Source organism: Schistocerca piceifrons, chromosome 4 (assembly GCF_021461385.2).
Source record: "Schistocerca piceifrons isolate TAMUIC-IGC-003096 chromosome 4, iqSchPice1.1, whole genome shotgun sequence".
NCBI classification, from domain to species: domain Eukaryota; kingdom Metazoa; phylum Arthropoda; class Insecta; order Orthoptera; family Acrididae; genus Schistocerca; species Schistocerca piceifrons.
In genome coordinates this window covers 90,487,169-90,502,355 of record NC_060141.1, presented here as the reverse complement: position 1 = coordinate 90,502,355, position 15,187 = coordinate 90,487,169, and the positions used below count along the sequence as shown (strand labels likewise).

At 42.3% G+C, this 15,187-nt stretch overlaps 1 protein-coding gene across 1 annotated transcript in view; it reads left to right on the top strand.

The window, feature by feature from the left end:
• Positions 1–15,187, top strand: part of LOC124795344 (proton-coupled amino acid transporter 1) — a 257,315-nt gene that overhangs the window by 176,994 nt on the left and 65,134 nt on the right. The window contains exon 5 of the mRNA XM_047259332.1: positions 8,572–8,696. Coding sequence (XP_047115288.1) covers positions 8,572–8,696 — 125 coding nt within the window. The remainder of the gene's footprint in view (positions 1–8,571; positions 8,697–15,187) is intronic.

Genomic DNA, 15,187 nt, shown 5'->3' with positions numbered 1-15,187 from the left:
CAATCGCTGCACTGACATCTATAAGCTTTTCCAGCCTAGCCTCCCTTTCCCATACCTATTGAGGTACGGGTCATGCCTAGTGAAACCCGATCTACTGATAGACTCAACTGGGACCATTGCAACGTGGCCCATGCCCTCTGCCACCAGTGCCTCTCCAGCCCCATGTTAACGCACTTAACAGCCGCTTTAAGGTGAGGCCGTTCATGACGCTGAAACAGTTGCACGAGATGCTCATTAGTGCAGTTTGAGTAGCTATCTTTACCAGTTCACCACCTACACCACATTCCCCGTCCCTATCAAGACTATTCCCTGCTCCACCCACTATCACTACCTTATCCTGCTTCATAAAATTCGTACGTAACTCCCCTATGTTCTCAGTCACCTGACCCAACCTTACACTAGGCTTCACAATGCTGGTGACCTGGTACTCACTCCACAACACTTCCTACAACTGCTGGCCCACACCTCTGCCGTGTGAACTACCTGGCAGCAGAACCTTCTTCATTCTGTTAGACTTTGCAGCTGACTTGGGCCACCTAACTGCTGAGGACTACTGCATGTTTCCTACACGTACAGCTACAAGAGACTCCTCTCCACTCAACTACGACAGTTGGTCAGATCTATTGCATATACGCAAAGTAAAGCTGTCTGAATACGTCCTCCTCCTAACTGCCTTCTTGTCAACTACCAGCTCCCATTTACCAGCACCCTTCACCTTCCTCAACCTATCTATGACACTGTTAAACTGATACAACCGGCAAATAGCAGAGAATGTGGTTTCACCACAGCTCCAAACTTTTAGTTGAAATGAAAGCGCCAAGTCAGTGTTTTAAGTGTATCGTTCAAAGAGAGCATCGCAGTCTGTGTTTGCCAAGTTTCCAGCTCAGAACGTCGTCATAATACTCTGTTTGAACCTATCACTAAACTTCACACCGTTCATGACCTACAACTCGCATTTCACGTTCATTAATTTCTGTATTTGCATCTACAGAGAAGCATTGTCATACTTTATACATTTTCTTTTTTAGTTTTTGGGGCGAATCTGATAAAGGCTGTATGTTATTTACTCTAGGACGGAAGCTGAGAAACTCGAAAGAAGTCGATGTTCAAACATTATACCGAGTCTCCTAAATACGTATTGGTTTGTGCATACCAATAGATGCAGTTCGTAACTGTAACATCACAGCAGTCATCCTCATCAACAAGAACAAAAATCAGTCTCAGCAGATTCACGGTATCCTCTCTGTTCAGATCTAAATACTCTGCTGCGGATAAATATGACCACCACACATTAACTAAGAGAATAAGGACCCCCGAGGTGCTAACAAATAAGTGAAAACACTGGATGAAGATCTTTTCCGCGTCTCATCAGTTCTTTACAGCACATTAGGTTAATGTGGTAGCTGTTTTCTGTATAAATATGCTCCTTTTGGTCCTGCTAAATCGTTCTGGAGGGGAAAATGTTTGGAGGAAGAAACTAAAGGAGAAAAAAATGTGTGTTAAATCTTATGGGACTTAACTGCTAAGGTCATCAGTCCCTAAGGTTACACTCTACTTAACCTAAATTATCCTAAGGACAAACACACACACACACACACACACACACACCGATGCCCAAGGGAGGACTCGAACCTCCGCCGGGACCTGCCGCACAGTCCATGACTGCAGCGCCTAAGACCGCTCGGCTAATCCCGCGCGGCTAAAGGAGAAAAATGATGATCATAGCTCTTAACTAAAGAAAAGAAAGAAGAACAATGCTTAAACGTACTTCACTTATTTTCTGATGGAGTAAATTGCTGCTTTGCGGCTCCTTGCAGCACGAAACGTTAACAAATGACCCAAACACAGATCACAAGACAATACAAATATGTCTGCGTAAATAAAATAGGTATCAACATTTACAGCCACGACGGCTAGTACAGGGTGGTCAGAACACTCTGAAAAGCTTGTAAGGGTGTATCAGGATAGGTTGTACTGAGAAATAATTGTTAAGAAAAAGTTCGATACGTTGCGCCGTTTCCAAGTTAATTGGCGTTGAAGTTGGCCAATCACGCCGCTGCGCTTTCAAATTCAAGCTGCCTGCCAGAGACGTTATTACCAAAGGTGTTCTTGCTTCGGTTTCCTACAGCCGGATAAGAAAGCGATACACAAATTGGATATGGGACGGTAGTAAGGATCGGATCCAAGACAAAGGCTGAGCAGTCTCGTGCGCTATTTTCTACCCTATGAGAACTACTGATACTAATTGTACCTGGCGGACCTCTTGAATGCTCACGCAATGGCCTGGCTGGCTAACTTCAATGTTAATTAACTCGGAAACGGCACAATATACATAATTCTTTCCTTAACAATTATTTATCATCAAAGGCTGCCCTGCAACACCCCTATTCATGTCGACCCTGTATACAGGGTTTCCAAGGCGTCAGGAATGTGACAAAATCATTTGAAGCAAAGAAAGTCAAGTAAATATGGGCTCTAAAAGCCTGCCTTAAGAGTTATGAGCACTTTTTCATGTCATGTACCGTGAAACAAACCTCGTCTACTGAACAAAGGCTCACAGCTCTTAACGTGTGCTTTTTACAGCTCATGTTTACAAGACATTTTGCTCCGAATGATCGTTCCTGTCATATCCCTGAACATTAACCATTCCTCCTGGGACAAGTATAAGATGAGAAAGCTGATAATCTACATCTATACCTACATCTACATCATAATCCGCAAGCCACCCCGCAGTGTGTGGCGGAGGGCATTTCTGGTACCATTAACTGATCCCACCTTCCCCGTTCCATTCTAGAATGACGCGGGGAAGCTCTAATTTCTCGAATTTTGTAGTCATCATCATTTTGTAAGATGCGTGTGAGAGGAATTAATATGTTTTCCGACGCTTCCCGGAAAGCACTCTCTCGAAATTTCAACAGTAACTCTCTCCGTGATGCACAACGCCTCTCTTGTAACTTCTGCCACTGTAGTTCGTTGAGTATCTCCGTAACGCTCTCGCGCCGACCATACGAATCCATGACGAAACTTGCAGCTATTCGCTGGATCTTCTCTATCAGTCCCACCTCGTAAAGGTCCCAGACTGATGAACAACACTCAAGCACTGGCCGAACAAGAGCCCTGTAAGCCAGTTCCTTCGGGATTGAGTCATATTTACTTAAGATTCTTCTTGTGATTCTCAGTTTCGCATCTGCTTTTCTTCCTACATACCTCGACAAAAGTTTGGAATATCGAACTGCTTACTACAATGTTTCTTATAGTACCCCCATTGAGGTTTTGTAAGTACCTTATTAACAAAATAAATAAAATTCCTTCTGAAAACAAGAAAGATATTGGTTAGTTACAGAATATCATTTCAAAGCAAAGCAGGCTCTCTCCTAAGTGGACATCTTGAAAACGAAAACAGTGAAAATCTTTATCTGACGATCATGATTATCAGTCTTTAGTAGCGAGTGTGTCCTCCCTGCACACGGATGAGTTTTTCCACTCTGCGAGGCATGCTCTGGTCGAGACCATCAAGTTTATCTTGGGGTATGAGGCCCCACACCTCAATGGCAGCCTCAGAGAGGTCCTCAAAGCTGCAGGTGGGTTCGGACGTGGTGCAATGGCCACCTTCAGCAGATCCCATGCATGCTCAATTGCATTTGTGTCTGGGGACTATATTGGCCAGTGCATCCGGATGATGCAGCTTTGAAGACATCAAGGCACTCCTAGAGTAAAGTGCGGTCTTGCACTGTCGTGGACTAGAATGAAGCTATCACCGACTTCACACCTGTGGGCTTTACAGTTGTATGTAGGACCTCTTGGCGACACCGGAGACCAGTCAAATAGCCACCCGTAAACGGATGGACTTCCTGAACGTATCGACATTCCCACTGTCGTCTAGCGCTTGCCCAAACACTAAATGGTCTAGTGTCCGGTCGCAAAACAATCCTGGTCTCATGATGTTACTCCATTCTATGTTCCAGTGTAGACGTGCATGAACCCAGGTCCTTCGACTGCTTCGGTTCCGTTGGCTCAGAGCAAAACTTCTCGTTGGTCCTCTGGATAGAATACCGCCATAATTCAGTCTTTTACGCAATGTTTGGTCTGAGACACGAATCCCTGTTGTCCAGGAGAAGTCATTTCTAATGTTTCTGGCAGTTGATGCTGAGCGCCTGCGAACCGGCAGGGAGGAAGCGATCCCGCATTGGTGTTGTCATACAAGCACGACCATTGCGTGGTCCATGACATGTAACCGATCGACAACATCGTGCTGCGATGACCTGCTGAAAGTAAAGCCACTATCCTGACTCTGTCGAACTGTTGTATGCCTCCACGTTGTGTGTTACTGCAGTGTTGAACACAAACTGAATGAAGCTGTTGTTGATACTGGAATGCTCGCGATGTGCTGCGGCGGCAGCGGGATGTTTGCATGATGGAAAACGGCCACAAGGCATGCCAGTAGTAAACACCGTCCAGTATATTGGCCTCAACTGGATAATGCGTGAAGTGCCTAGGTCAGTGAGACGTCTAGTATCGTAGACTACATTTTACGAAAGTACACCAAACTTTCGTTTAGCAGTTTTTTTGTGTGTGGCAATTCCACTTCAGGTCGCTCTGGAGAGTTACTCCTAGATATTTTACAGATTCTCATCAATAGTGCAGTTCCGCAGTAGTGGATTTCTTTTCCTATGTATGCACAATATATGCACCATTCATAAATTCTCTGCAGATCATTCTGCAAATCGATTCTGCCTTCTGGCGTTGCTTCTTTCTTATAGATAACCGTATCGTCAGTGAAAGAGCTTCCGACGCTTTCTACAAGCTCATTTATATACATTCTAAACAGTATTGGTCCTGTCACAGATGCTTGCAGTGCTCGGAAAATTACGTTTATATCTGTCGATATTGTTTTGTTAAGGGTGACGTGTTGAGTCTGTCTGTATGGAAGTCTTGTATCCAATCACATATATGGTGTAGAAAAATTTCCTCTACCAGTCACAATAAAAGGTCATTTATTTGTCATACGACCGGTTTCGGGCTTGCGTCCATCCTCAGGTGTATATACATTCATGTACATGTTTATATTGCTGGAGATCACTGTATAAATATAAAAACTTATTTGCTGGTGACTAAACAGAAACAAGTGGGACAACTGTAAGTGGCAAGGCAAAAATATATCTGTACTTATATAAAGATGAATTATCATTATCGTAGTTACTCTGTGGTGACATCTTTATGTAAGTATAGATATATTTTTGCCTTGCCACTTACAATTGTCCTACTTGTTTCTGTTTAATCATCAGCAAATATTTTTTTTATATATTTATACAGTGTTCTCCAGCACTATAAACATGTACATGTATATATAAACACCTGAGGATAGGCTAAAGCCCGAAACCGGTCGTGTGACAAATAAATAACCTTTTATTGTGGCTGGTAGCGGAAATTTTTCTACACCCTACAAAGGAACAGACACGGAGTTCAACAGTATCCACTATGGATAAAATCCATTTAATCACATATCAGGCCGTATTTTTTTTTTATTATTAAAAGGCAATGCAGGGCGAAATCAAATACCTTCCTGAGGTCAAGGAAGACGGCATAAACCTGAGCGCCGTTGTCTAAGACACTGTGGATCTCTTGGAGGAACAGAGTGAGTTGAGTTTCGCAAGATTTCTGTTTGTGGAAACCATGCTGATTATCACTGAGAAGATTTCTTACAACAAAAACGAGGTTATTTTCCTTCAAAAATGCCATGATACGTGATCACAAAGCATGTTCGACAGTTCTGCAACAGATTGATGTCAGTTACTTGTCAGTAGGTTCCAAGAGCAAATCTTTATCTTAAAAAATGCTAATTCCAGAAAAGTACATCCAGGTAATTGAAAGGCGCTGCTCCTGGGGCCGCAGGAATTTTTAGTTCAACTCTTTCCGTCCACTGTATAAGTGTTTGTATAGCGATATAGCGTAACGCGCAGTGTGCTGGACTGCGAGACAGAGAGGGGAACCAGACGCGGATAGAATCCCTGCAGCGCATTAACGACCGCGACTGGTACACCACCTAACCGAGTGCCGTTTTTAGGTGGTCTCCCACTCTCAGTTATGCAAAGCTGGGCTGCTTCCCGCCTTCCGCCTCAGAAAATGTAATATACGAACAGATAAAATGTGTTCATACACAGATCACAGTTTACACGATTCACAGGCAGCGGCGCTCAACACTTCCCTGATTTCTGTAACGGGTAAGTGCGGTGACAGGAAAGGCAGAGTAAAATAAAACAAAATTTGTCAAGACTTGAGCCCGTACTAACCGAGATACAGCGCAAACGGAAAGAATAAAGACTGTTTGTCAATTTTGTACACTGTCGCAGAGTATTTCTCTCTCTTCCAAATCATTAATTCCAATCTTTACTAATTTTATTGAGTTACTTAACACCAATTTCTTGTTCCTTAACGAATGACCAGATGTGTACAAGTGAGTGGTGGTAACTCATTTCTGGTTTTAGTTCAGACTAAAAGTTTTACATGTGCCTCGCTTTGAAGTATTTTCTTGTTTGATCAATGAGGAATGATATATATGTGGAGCACCAGGTCTGAGCTGCATAGTATATACATATTTTAAAAATAGATGTATGTGTGTATCTGTGTATATTCCACATCTTCTCTTAAACCATTGGATTTCAATCAAACTTACACATATCCCTTAATGTCAGACAACAATCGATGGGGGGTGGGGGGGGGGGGTGGCAAGAGCTACCCACTTATTATAGTTCAATGGATGTGACGTCATAAACAATGAGATTCTTCAAAAACTACCGCATCATAAACCAAGTTTAAACTTATTACTTTTCACAGACAGAATCCACAAATGCTGCTGATTGTATCTACACAAACATATCATTGGACGGCACGTAGCCGGCCGCTGTGGCCGAGCGGTTCTAGGCGCTTCAGTCCGGAACCACGTGGCTGCTACGGTCGCAGGTTCGAATCCTGCCTCGGGCATGGATGTGTGTGATGTCCTTAGGTTATTTACGTTTACGTAGTTCTAAGTCTAGGGGACTGATGACCTCAGATGTTAAGTCTCATAGTGCTTAGAGCCATTTGAACCATTTGACTGAACATAGTTCAAGAGATATGATGTCGTGAACACTGAAATGCGTGAGAAAATGCCGTGTCATGCGTGATACTTCAATACGTTTATTCTTTACTGCTAAGACATTCCTAAAGTCGAGTCACCGTAAGGAAATGTCTGATGCCCGGAAGCGGTTTTGACAGCTTTCAACTGCGAAGTGCAAAACGGCTATAGAGGATAACAAAAGCCGTCTGTAGAGCTATGAAGAAGCGTTGCCGTAGAGCAGTTTACGAAGTCGCGTTGTAGACGCGAGGTGCTGCGCCTAGCGTACAGAAACTGTTTCAAAATGTCAAAGGTGTTTTCACGAATGCCAATAAAGTTTTCTCGATATTACGCTACAAACACAGTTTCTCAGGTCACGCAAATGGAACCATTGTCGCTTTTAACTTCTTAGCAAGTCGTCATCAGATCATCTACTGAGAAAGAAAGAGAGAAGGGGATAGTAAAATACTAAGAAACTAAATTACAAAATCAAATTAACTGTCATACACAACAATATGCACTTGAATACCTTACTTAGTAACCCGCCATAGTACAGCTGAACAGGATATGAGAGGCATTCATCAAGCAACTGTATCCGCGCCGTGATTTTGGTGGAACTCAAGGATGGAGTTCACTACATAATAGCAAAAGTTGGTTACTTTAAATTACAAATATAAGATTAAAATATTCGCAATGTAAAATTGGTCGTCAAACCTTCGAAAAGAGAGAAGTCTTAAGAAATTTCCAACTATTTGCTAAGCAAGCTAGACGTACAGTAGAAGCAGGATAGAAAACGCTCGCCTAAGGCGTGATCCAGCAGTGGCAAACTTTATAAAAAGGGCCATAACAAAGGAAAAGAACATTGAAAAGAGATGTAGTTGAAATAGGCATTAAATAAATCGTTTACAAGATGGTCACCGCTATCCCCAAGTGCAATAAGCTCAGAAAGTGTAGTAAATTGTCTTCGAGTTTATGTATTTTTATTATAAACATATTGTCACTACTTGAGCGTCCTTTTCCTAAATCAACTTTCTGAATCTGGAATTTCACGTTGATAAGATGTCGTAATCTGATACGATAGTTCCTAGATCCTTGATCAACTGTGCATTAGCCGCGCGGAGTGGCCGCGTGGTTTGAGGCGCCATGTCACGGATTGAGCGGCCCCTCCCGCCGGAGGTTCGAATCCTCCCTCGGGCATGGGTGCGAGTGTTGTTCTTAGCATACGTCAGTTTAAGTTAGTTTAAGTCTAGGGACCGGTTACCTCAGAAGTTTGGTCATTCCACACACATTTGAACAGTAAACGTAAAATGCTGATGGCATAGCAATAGGCTTCATTTAGAGATCTGTCTTCATATACTTTGTGCAAAATAATTATGACGACTACGCACGCCAGCTTGAGTTTCTCGGCTGCGCGACTCAGGATTTATATACCATGTACCTGTAGTTTGGTGTCAGTGTGAGCCTTGTTTGTGTTCCAGCTGTCGGCGTCGCAGGAGATGGCGGTGCGGACAAAAACCACGCGCCTGCCGCACTTTGCTGAGACGGTGGAACAGTGCTTCCAGACGGGGCCGCAGCGCCTCCGAAGGTACGCCGCCTTATCCAGGTAAGTCGTCCTCCGCCTATCTCTGGACAGTCGGAAGGAAATCCATACGTTTATTTCGTTAACAATACCTAGCTGCTATATGATATTAATGGCACATCTAACGAATTGTTAACTTCATATTTCGGGTACGTACTTTAAGAAGTGTGGTTGACAGACATTTCTTCTAACTGAGAAGAAATCATCAATGGAGTTCCGTAAGGTTCCGTGTTAGGTCCACCAACGTTCCTCACATACGCAGACATACTTTCTGTAATATTACTATCGACACATTTATCATAAGTGAAGTTCAGAACTCACATACACATCCTCCAAAGTAGTTCGATGCAACTCACATAAATCTCGATAAAATCGACTTTGAAATTTTTGAGTGTTTTTATTTCAGTAATCCTTTGACGACTTCGTCGACAGATCGCTGGACCCTTTGGTACAGAGCTCGCTTACAACGTTGGTGTCCCAGGCTCGATTAATGGATGATGCAAGTTTCTCAACAATGCGTGTTCTACGACCGTCTCCGGTTGCCAGGTTTCGACTCCCGACTTATGCAATTCCTTTTAACAATGGTACATTTCTAAGGGCATTCCCGCCAAGCGTGAAATATGTGAAGATGAAACACAAACAAAATCGGTAACGCTCGATGCTGGAAAGCGCTGGTTCGTGTCCCGTTTCGACCATTATTTTTTTCCGCCGAGACCTAATACCTAAGTCACTTAAATAAAGAACTTATTCAAACAAATGCTAATTAACACGTATCTAATTGTGACTTTTATGTAAAATACATGTTTTCATATTTCGAATACTTATCACACAAAAAATATAAATTCTTAATGAACGATCTTTTATAAAATATTGTTAATAAAGATGGTTTAAACAAAAAATACATACCGATTAGTTTTTTTTTCATCTTCAAATACTTAACGCTTCACGGAAATGCTCATAGAACGAGCACCGTTGTTTAAAAACTTGCGTCGCCCGAGAATTGAACACAGGCCGCCTACGTTGTAGGAGAACATCCTACCACTGAGTCATAAGTCCCGTCCACAGATTAGGCTGTGAATTAAAGACGTTAGGAAAATTACAACGCCGATTTTCTCGAGAATTTTTAGAGGTCCATCGAACGACTTTGGTTGGTTCATTCGAGGGCTGTCCAGAAAGTAAGTTACTATCGGTCGCGAAATGGAAACGACTATGAAAATCCGATAAAGCTTTGCAAAGATGTGTTGGGCAGTGTCTCTAGTATGGCTCTAGGTAGAATTATGTCGCTCTTTTCATTCCTGAGCTCTTAGTTAGCGCGTGACGATGTTATAGAAAATAGTGTCTCCCGCCAAGTATGAGGGCCTGATGAGAATTTTCCCCTGAAGCTATGCAACGAACATTACGTAACTGTCGTGCGGTTTCTTCTTCAAGACAATTCTCAGCCTCATTCTGCAGGGGCAATGAAGATGTTCCTGCATCGTTTCAATTGGAAATGTTTGGTTACCCACAATACAGCCCGTAATTGTCTCCCACAGAGTTTCACCTCTGCTCAAACGAACCGCTGGGTATGAAGACAACATTTTGGCACAGACAACGAGCTTTAGGCCAGCGTAGAGAATTGGCGGAAAGCACTGGCGGCTGCCTTCTATGAGAGGGTATTGGAAAGTTGGTACAACGCTACGACGAATGTCTGAGTCAGAATGTCGACTACGTAGAGAAGTAGCCGAAAGGTGTAGCTAACTGTTACAAATGAAACATTTCTGATTTTCTCTGTGATTTTCATTTCGCGATCAATCGTAACTTACTTTCAGGACAGCCCTCGTATCTGAGTTCCCAACCTCACGAAAATCCAATTGCTGTGCGGTCTCCTTTTCAGCAACAGAGAAAAGTGTAAATAACGTATTTAAGAGAATCGTTGACTCGTTTCCCGAAAGTGTTCATCAAAAAAATTAAACTCAATTTATTAATACAATTATATTACACTCCTTTTGGACTAATTATTTACGTTTATAACTTGACACAATAAATATGGAAGCAGAACATTCTTTTTGCTTAAACACAAATACTCGGCTTAAGTTAAGGACAGGGGCATTGCTGACCAGATCGAATTTCCATTGTTACACAACGGTCGGTAATGGATCTGTTTCATGTAGCCAATGTGACAGGAGTTCTAGGTAACCAGTGAAACACGAAATAACAGACGAAATAGCGCCGAAATCGAAAACTGTCGTCATCATTCGTAATTTGTTCCTTGCTCTCCGCCGTTTCTTGTAAAATGTAATGCGTCCTAAGGTTATTGCTTTTAAGCACACACTTTTGTAGATCATCTGCAGTAATAATGAATACTGGGATATGTGCTGCACTTGAACATACATACATCTTCGCTTAGGATGGGCTTAATAAATTAGCTGACATTACTTACATCAAGAAATCTATGCAACTACTGAAGGTCTAAGTAATGACATATTGACTAGACTGTGTCAGAAAACATGGCACTCTAACTAAAACATTACACGGTTGCGTACAAGAGAGAAGGATGTTCCCTACATTAAAGCGCGGAAATTTCTTTTCTTTCTATCTCTTTTCATCTTTCATTCCATTTAGAAGTGTAGGGCTCTTAATTTAGGAATATTTGGCACTGATAGTGCTGGAACCTCCTAAAACATTCCTATAGCTCTATCTTGTATAAGTGGAATGGGACTGCGGCTAGTCAAAGACTTGAAAAAAATAAATACTGACAGCCCCAATTTTATTAATTAATCGTATTTTGTTGGACTACCAGTTTCAGTGCCTCTGGCACCATCTTCCGACCCCTATATAAATCGACAAAATCAAGCTTCAAAAAGACAACAGATCTGATATGTAACATGAATTGTCATTATTTAAAATAAATTAACCATGCATGTAAACTAACAAAAAAATATAAGACACACCGAACATATCAAGATGGTAAACTGATGTGCATGGCACACAAATGTAATATGCGATTATAGGGATAGCCACTGTAAGTGTTGACCGAGTTTTAGAGTTCGCTTCCTCGACGTTTCTACATGAGAATACACAGCCTGAGAGTTTACTTAGTAGATGACTTCTGGTTTTATTTTCTAGTGTTTTATACATTTTGATACATTTTTAAAATCTGGTTTTTTGCTCGATATGAAGGGCGTCTAATATGACATATATATCACAGCTACATCCGACCAAAATAACCGGGGGGGGGGGGGGGAGAGAAGGGGTTAGGCAAGAGGCTGATCACGGACTAACTGAATTATATTCGAACTGACGTCTCAGGCAAGTCTAATACACGCGAACGCGAAGCAAATGACATGGATTGAAATGCTAATGAACAATCAAGTTTAGAAATTCATTCTTATTATTATTTATTTTGCGTCAGATATGCCAGATGCCTTACAGCACTGTACACATTCAGCTTGGGAAACTTAATTAACATGCAAATGTAACAAAACATTATTCATTATAAATTTAGTTATACATATTACAGTACTTATAAACCTATAGTGCATACATGTAGTAATCTGTCAAAAAAATTAACAATTAAACAGAAACACTTAAATTACAAAGCCAAGAAATGGCACAACCTGTGAGTCTGTGCAAATCCTCTAATGAACCGTCCCGAAAACCATGAATTTCACACTCGACTATGTGCTGCATCGTCTGTATTTCGCCGCAGTCACAGTGAAGATCGTCCACGTAGCCCCACTTGGCCACATCAGCTCGTTTCATCGTCCAACACCAGTTCTCATTCTGTTTAGTGCCACCCGGGTTCTTCGTGGGATGTTGAGGCCAGGAACACTATCAGCCGGGTTATTACTGAGGTGTCCATTGTTAACATTTGCTTGTTGCCAAGGGTGTTCCCATTCTGCTATGGTGTCCCGATTGTTCGAGGAGTGGTTCCAGAAGAGATTTCTTGACTTTAATCGTGTCGAGCCATGCAGAGGGAATGTGGTGTCAGCAGAAATTTTTTTCATTTGTCTTTGCATTGCGTGTTGTCTACGGAGTGAGAGAGGTTCAATGTTTGCCAGCACAGGGAACCATGGTTTTGGGGTAGGTCTCACTGTTTCAGTTATTGTTCGAAAGGTGTCATTTAGGAGAACATTTACTTTATTGACGTGCAAACTGTTCGCCATAGAGGCGCAGAGTATTCTGCAACGCTGTAGATTAGAGCCAAGGAGGAAGTGCGAAGTGTCGTAGCTTTATTTCCCCAGGTAGAGCCTGCGAGTTTATGGGTGAATTTGACTCTGCCTCTGAGTTTTTGGCTGACATCTTGGAGGTGTTCTTTGAATGTTAGGCTGCGGTCCAGTTTAACACCCAGGTTTTTTGGTGCTCTTTCATGTCTTATATTCTGGCCTGCTGTATTCAAGCGCAGCTTCCTGTCTGCTTGTTTATTATTCAGGTGCATCACTGTGCTTACTGTTTTTGGTACATTAAGGTTCAGATGCCAGGTCCTTTAGTATTTATGAAGCTGCATCAACTCAGAATTTAGGTCTGATTCCAATTGTTCGAATGACTCGCCATGCAAAGCAGTAGCCAGATCATCGGCATATAAGAACTTACGTGATTTAAGTTCCGGTATATCAGAGATGTACAAATTAATCAGTAAAGGAGCTATCATATAGCCTTGTGGCAGTCCATTATTGAGGATTGGGCTTTGCTTGTTTTTCCGTGACGATGTTCCTGTACTTCCTTGTGGACAGCATATTACGAGGGCTATCCACAAAGTACATTATGTTTTGGAATTAAAAATAAATAAAGTATTGGAAATTTTTTTATTATATACAGATGAAAGCCACACTTAAATACTACTTTTCTACATAGTTGCCATTTAAATTAAGGCACTTATAGTAGCGATGGACGAGCTTGGAAATTCCTTCGTCGTAAAATTCGGCCGCCTGCGCCTTCAACCACGTGGTTACCTCTTCTTGAAGCTGTGCGTCGTCATCAAAACGCTGCATAGCCAACCACTTCTTCATTGCTGGGAATAAGTGGAAGTCGCTCGGTGCCAGGTCGGGACTGTACGGCGGATGAGGAAACAACTCCCACTTAAAAGATTCGAGAACTTCACAAGTGGCATTTGCCATGTGGGCCCGGGCGTTGTCGTGAATCAGCAAGATCTTTGAGACCAACTTTCCCCTGCATTTGTTTTGTACTGCTCTTCTGAGGTTGTGCAGAGTTTGGCAATACCTTTGAGAGTTTATTGTAGTGCCTATTTCCAGGAAATCCACAAAAATCACACCTTTTCTGTCCCAAAAGACAGTCGCCATCACCTTCCTTGCCGACATTGTCTGCATGCATTTCTTGGGTTTTTGGGGGGAATTTGTGTGCCCCCACTGCATTGACTGCAATTTTGTCTCGCAGTTCACATGCTTAACCCATGTTTCATCACCAGTAACGATGCGACCGAGTAATGAGTCGCCATCTTTCTCGTAAGCGTCCAAAAACGTTAACGCTGCAGCCATTCGCTGATTTTTGTGAATCTCTGTCAAGATTTTTGGTATCCATCTTGCACAAAACTTGTGGTAACCAAGCTTTTCGGTAATGATTTCGCGCAACAAACTTCGTGAAATTTGAGGAAAACTCATAGAGTGTTCCCTTATTGTGAAATTACGGTTTTCACGGACTACGGCATCGACTTTTTCGACAAGTTCGGCAGTCACTTTGCTCTTCGTCGTGAACGTTAGTTCGGCCATTTTTAAATTTTATGACCCATTGATGCACTCCACCTTCAGTGATTATGTTGGCCCCATACACTTCACAAAGCTGCCGATAGATTTCTATCGGTGTACAGTTTCTTGCAGTCAGAAACCTTATTACAGCACACACTTCACACTTCGCGGCATTTTCTATTAACGCTGACATTTCAAACTGTCACAGTAACTCAACGGAGTACAGCACGAACCTCTCACTAGCACGGCAGGATGCCGACTGAGCGGCGGAATGCCATGACACCAAGATGGCTGCGCTAGCCCCACCCCTAACGGACACAAACGAAAACGTAATGGACTTTGTGGATAGCCCTCGTATAAAAGACCTTTAATGACTTCTTACATTTTACTACTGTAGCAAGCTTATACAGTAATTCTTTAAGCCTTACAGTGTCGTATGAAGCTGAGAGATCTATAAATACTACACAGGTCTTTTCTTGTTCTGAAAACTGCGTTCAATATGCGTGGTGAGTGCTAGAACTTGATCGCAGCAGCTTCTCTTCAACCTGAAACCAGCTTGCTCCATGGGTATTGCTGCATCTATTAGGTTGGTCACTCTCTTTAGGATAGCTATTATCTTCGACTCCTTCCATTTGTTTGGGATGTTTCCAGTCTCAAGTACTGCGGAGAAAAATTTGCAGAGCCATGTGCGTGCTCTAGGAGCTAGGTTCCTTAGAAACTCTGGTAGGATTCCATCAGGTCCGGCCGCTTTCCTTGATTTGATGTCATTTATTGCAGTTATCACCTCTTCTTCAGGGATAGTGTTCACAATGTCTGACTGTTCTGCGCAGTTCT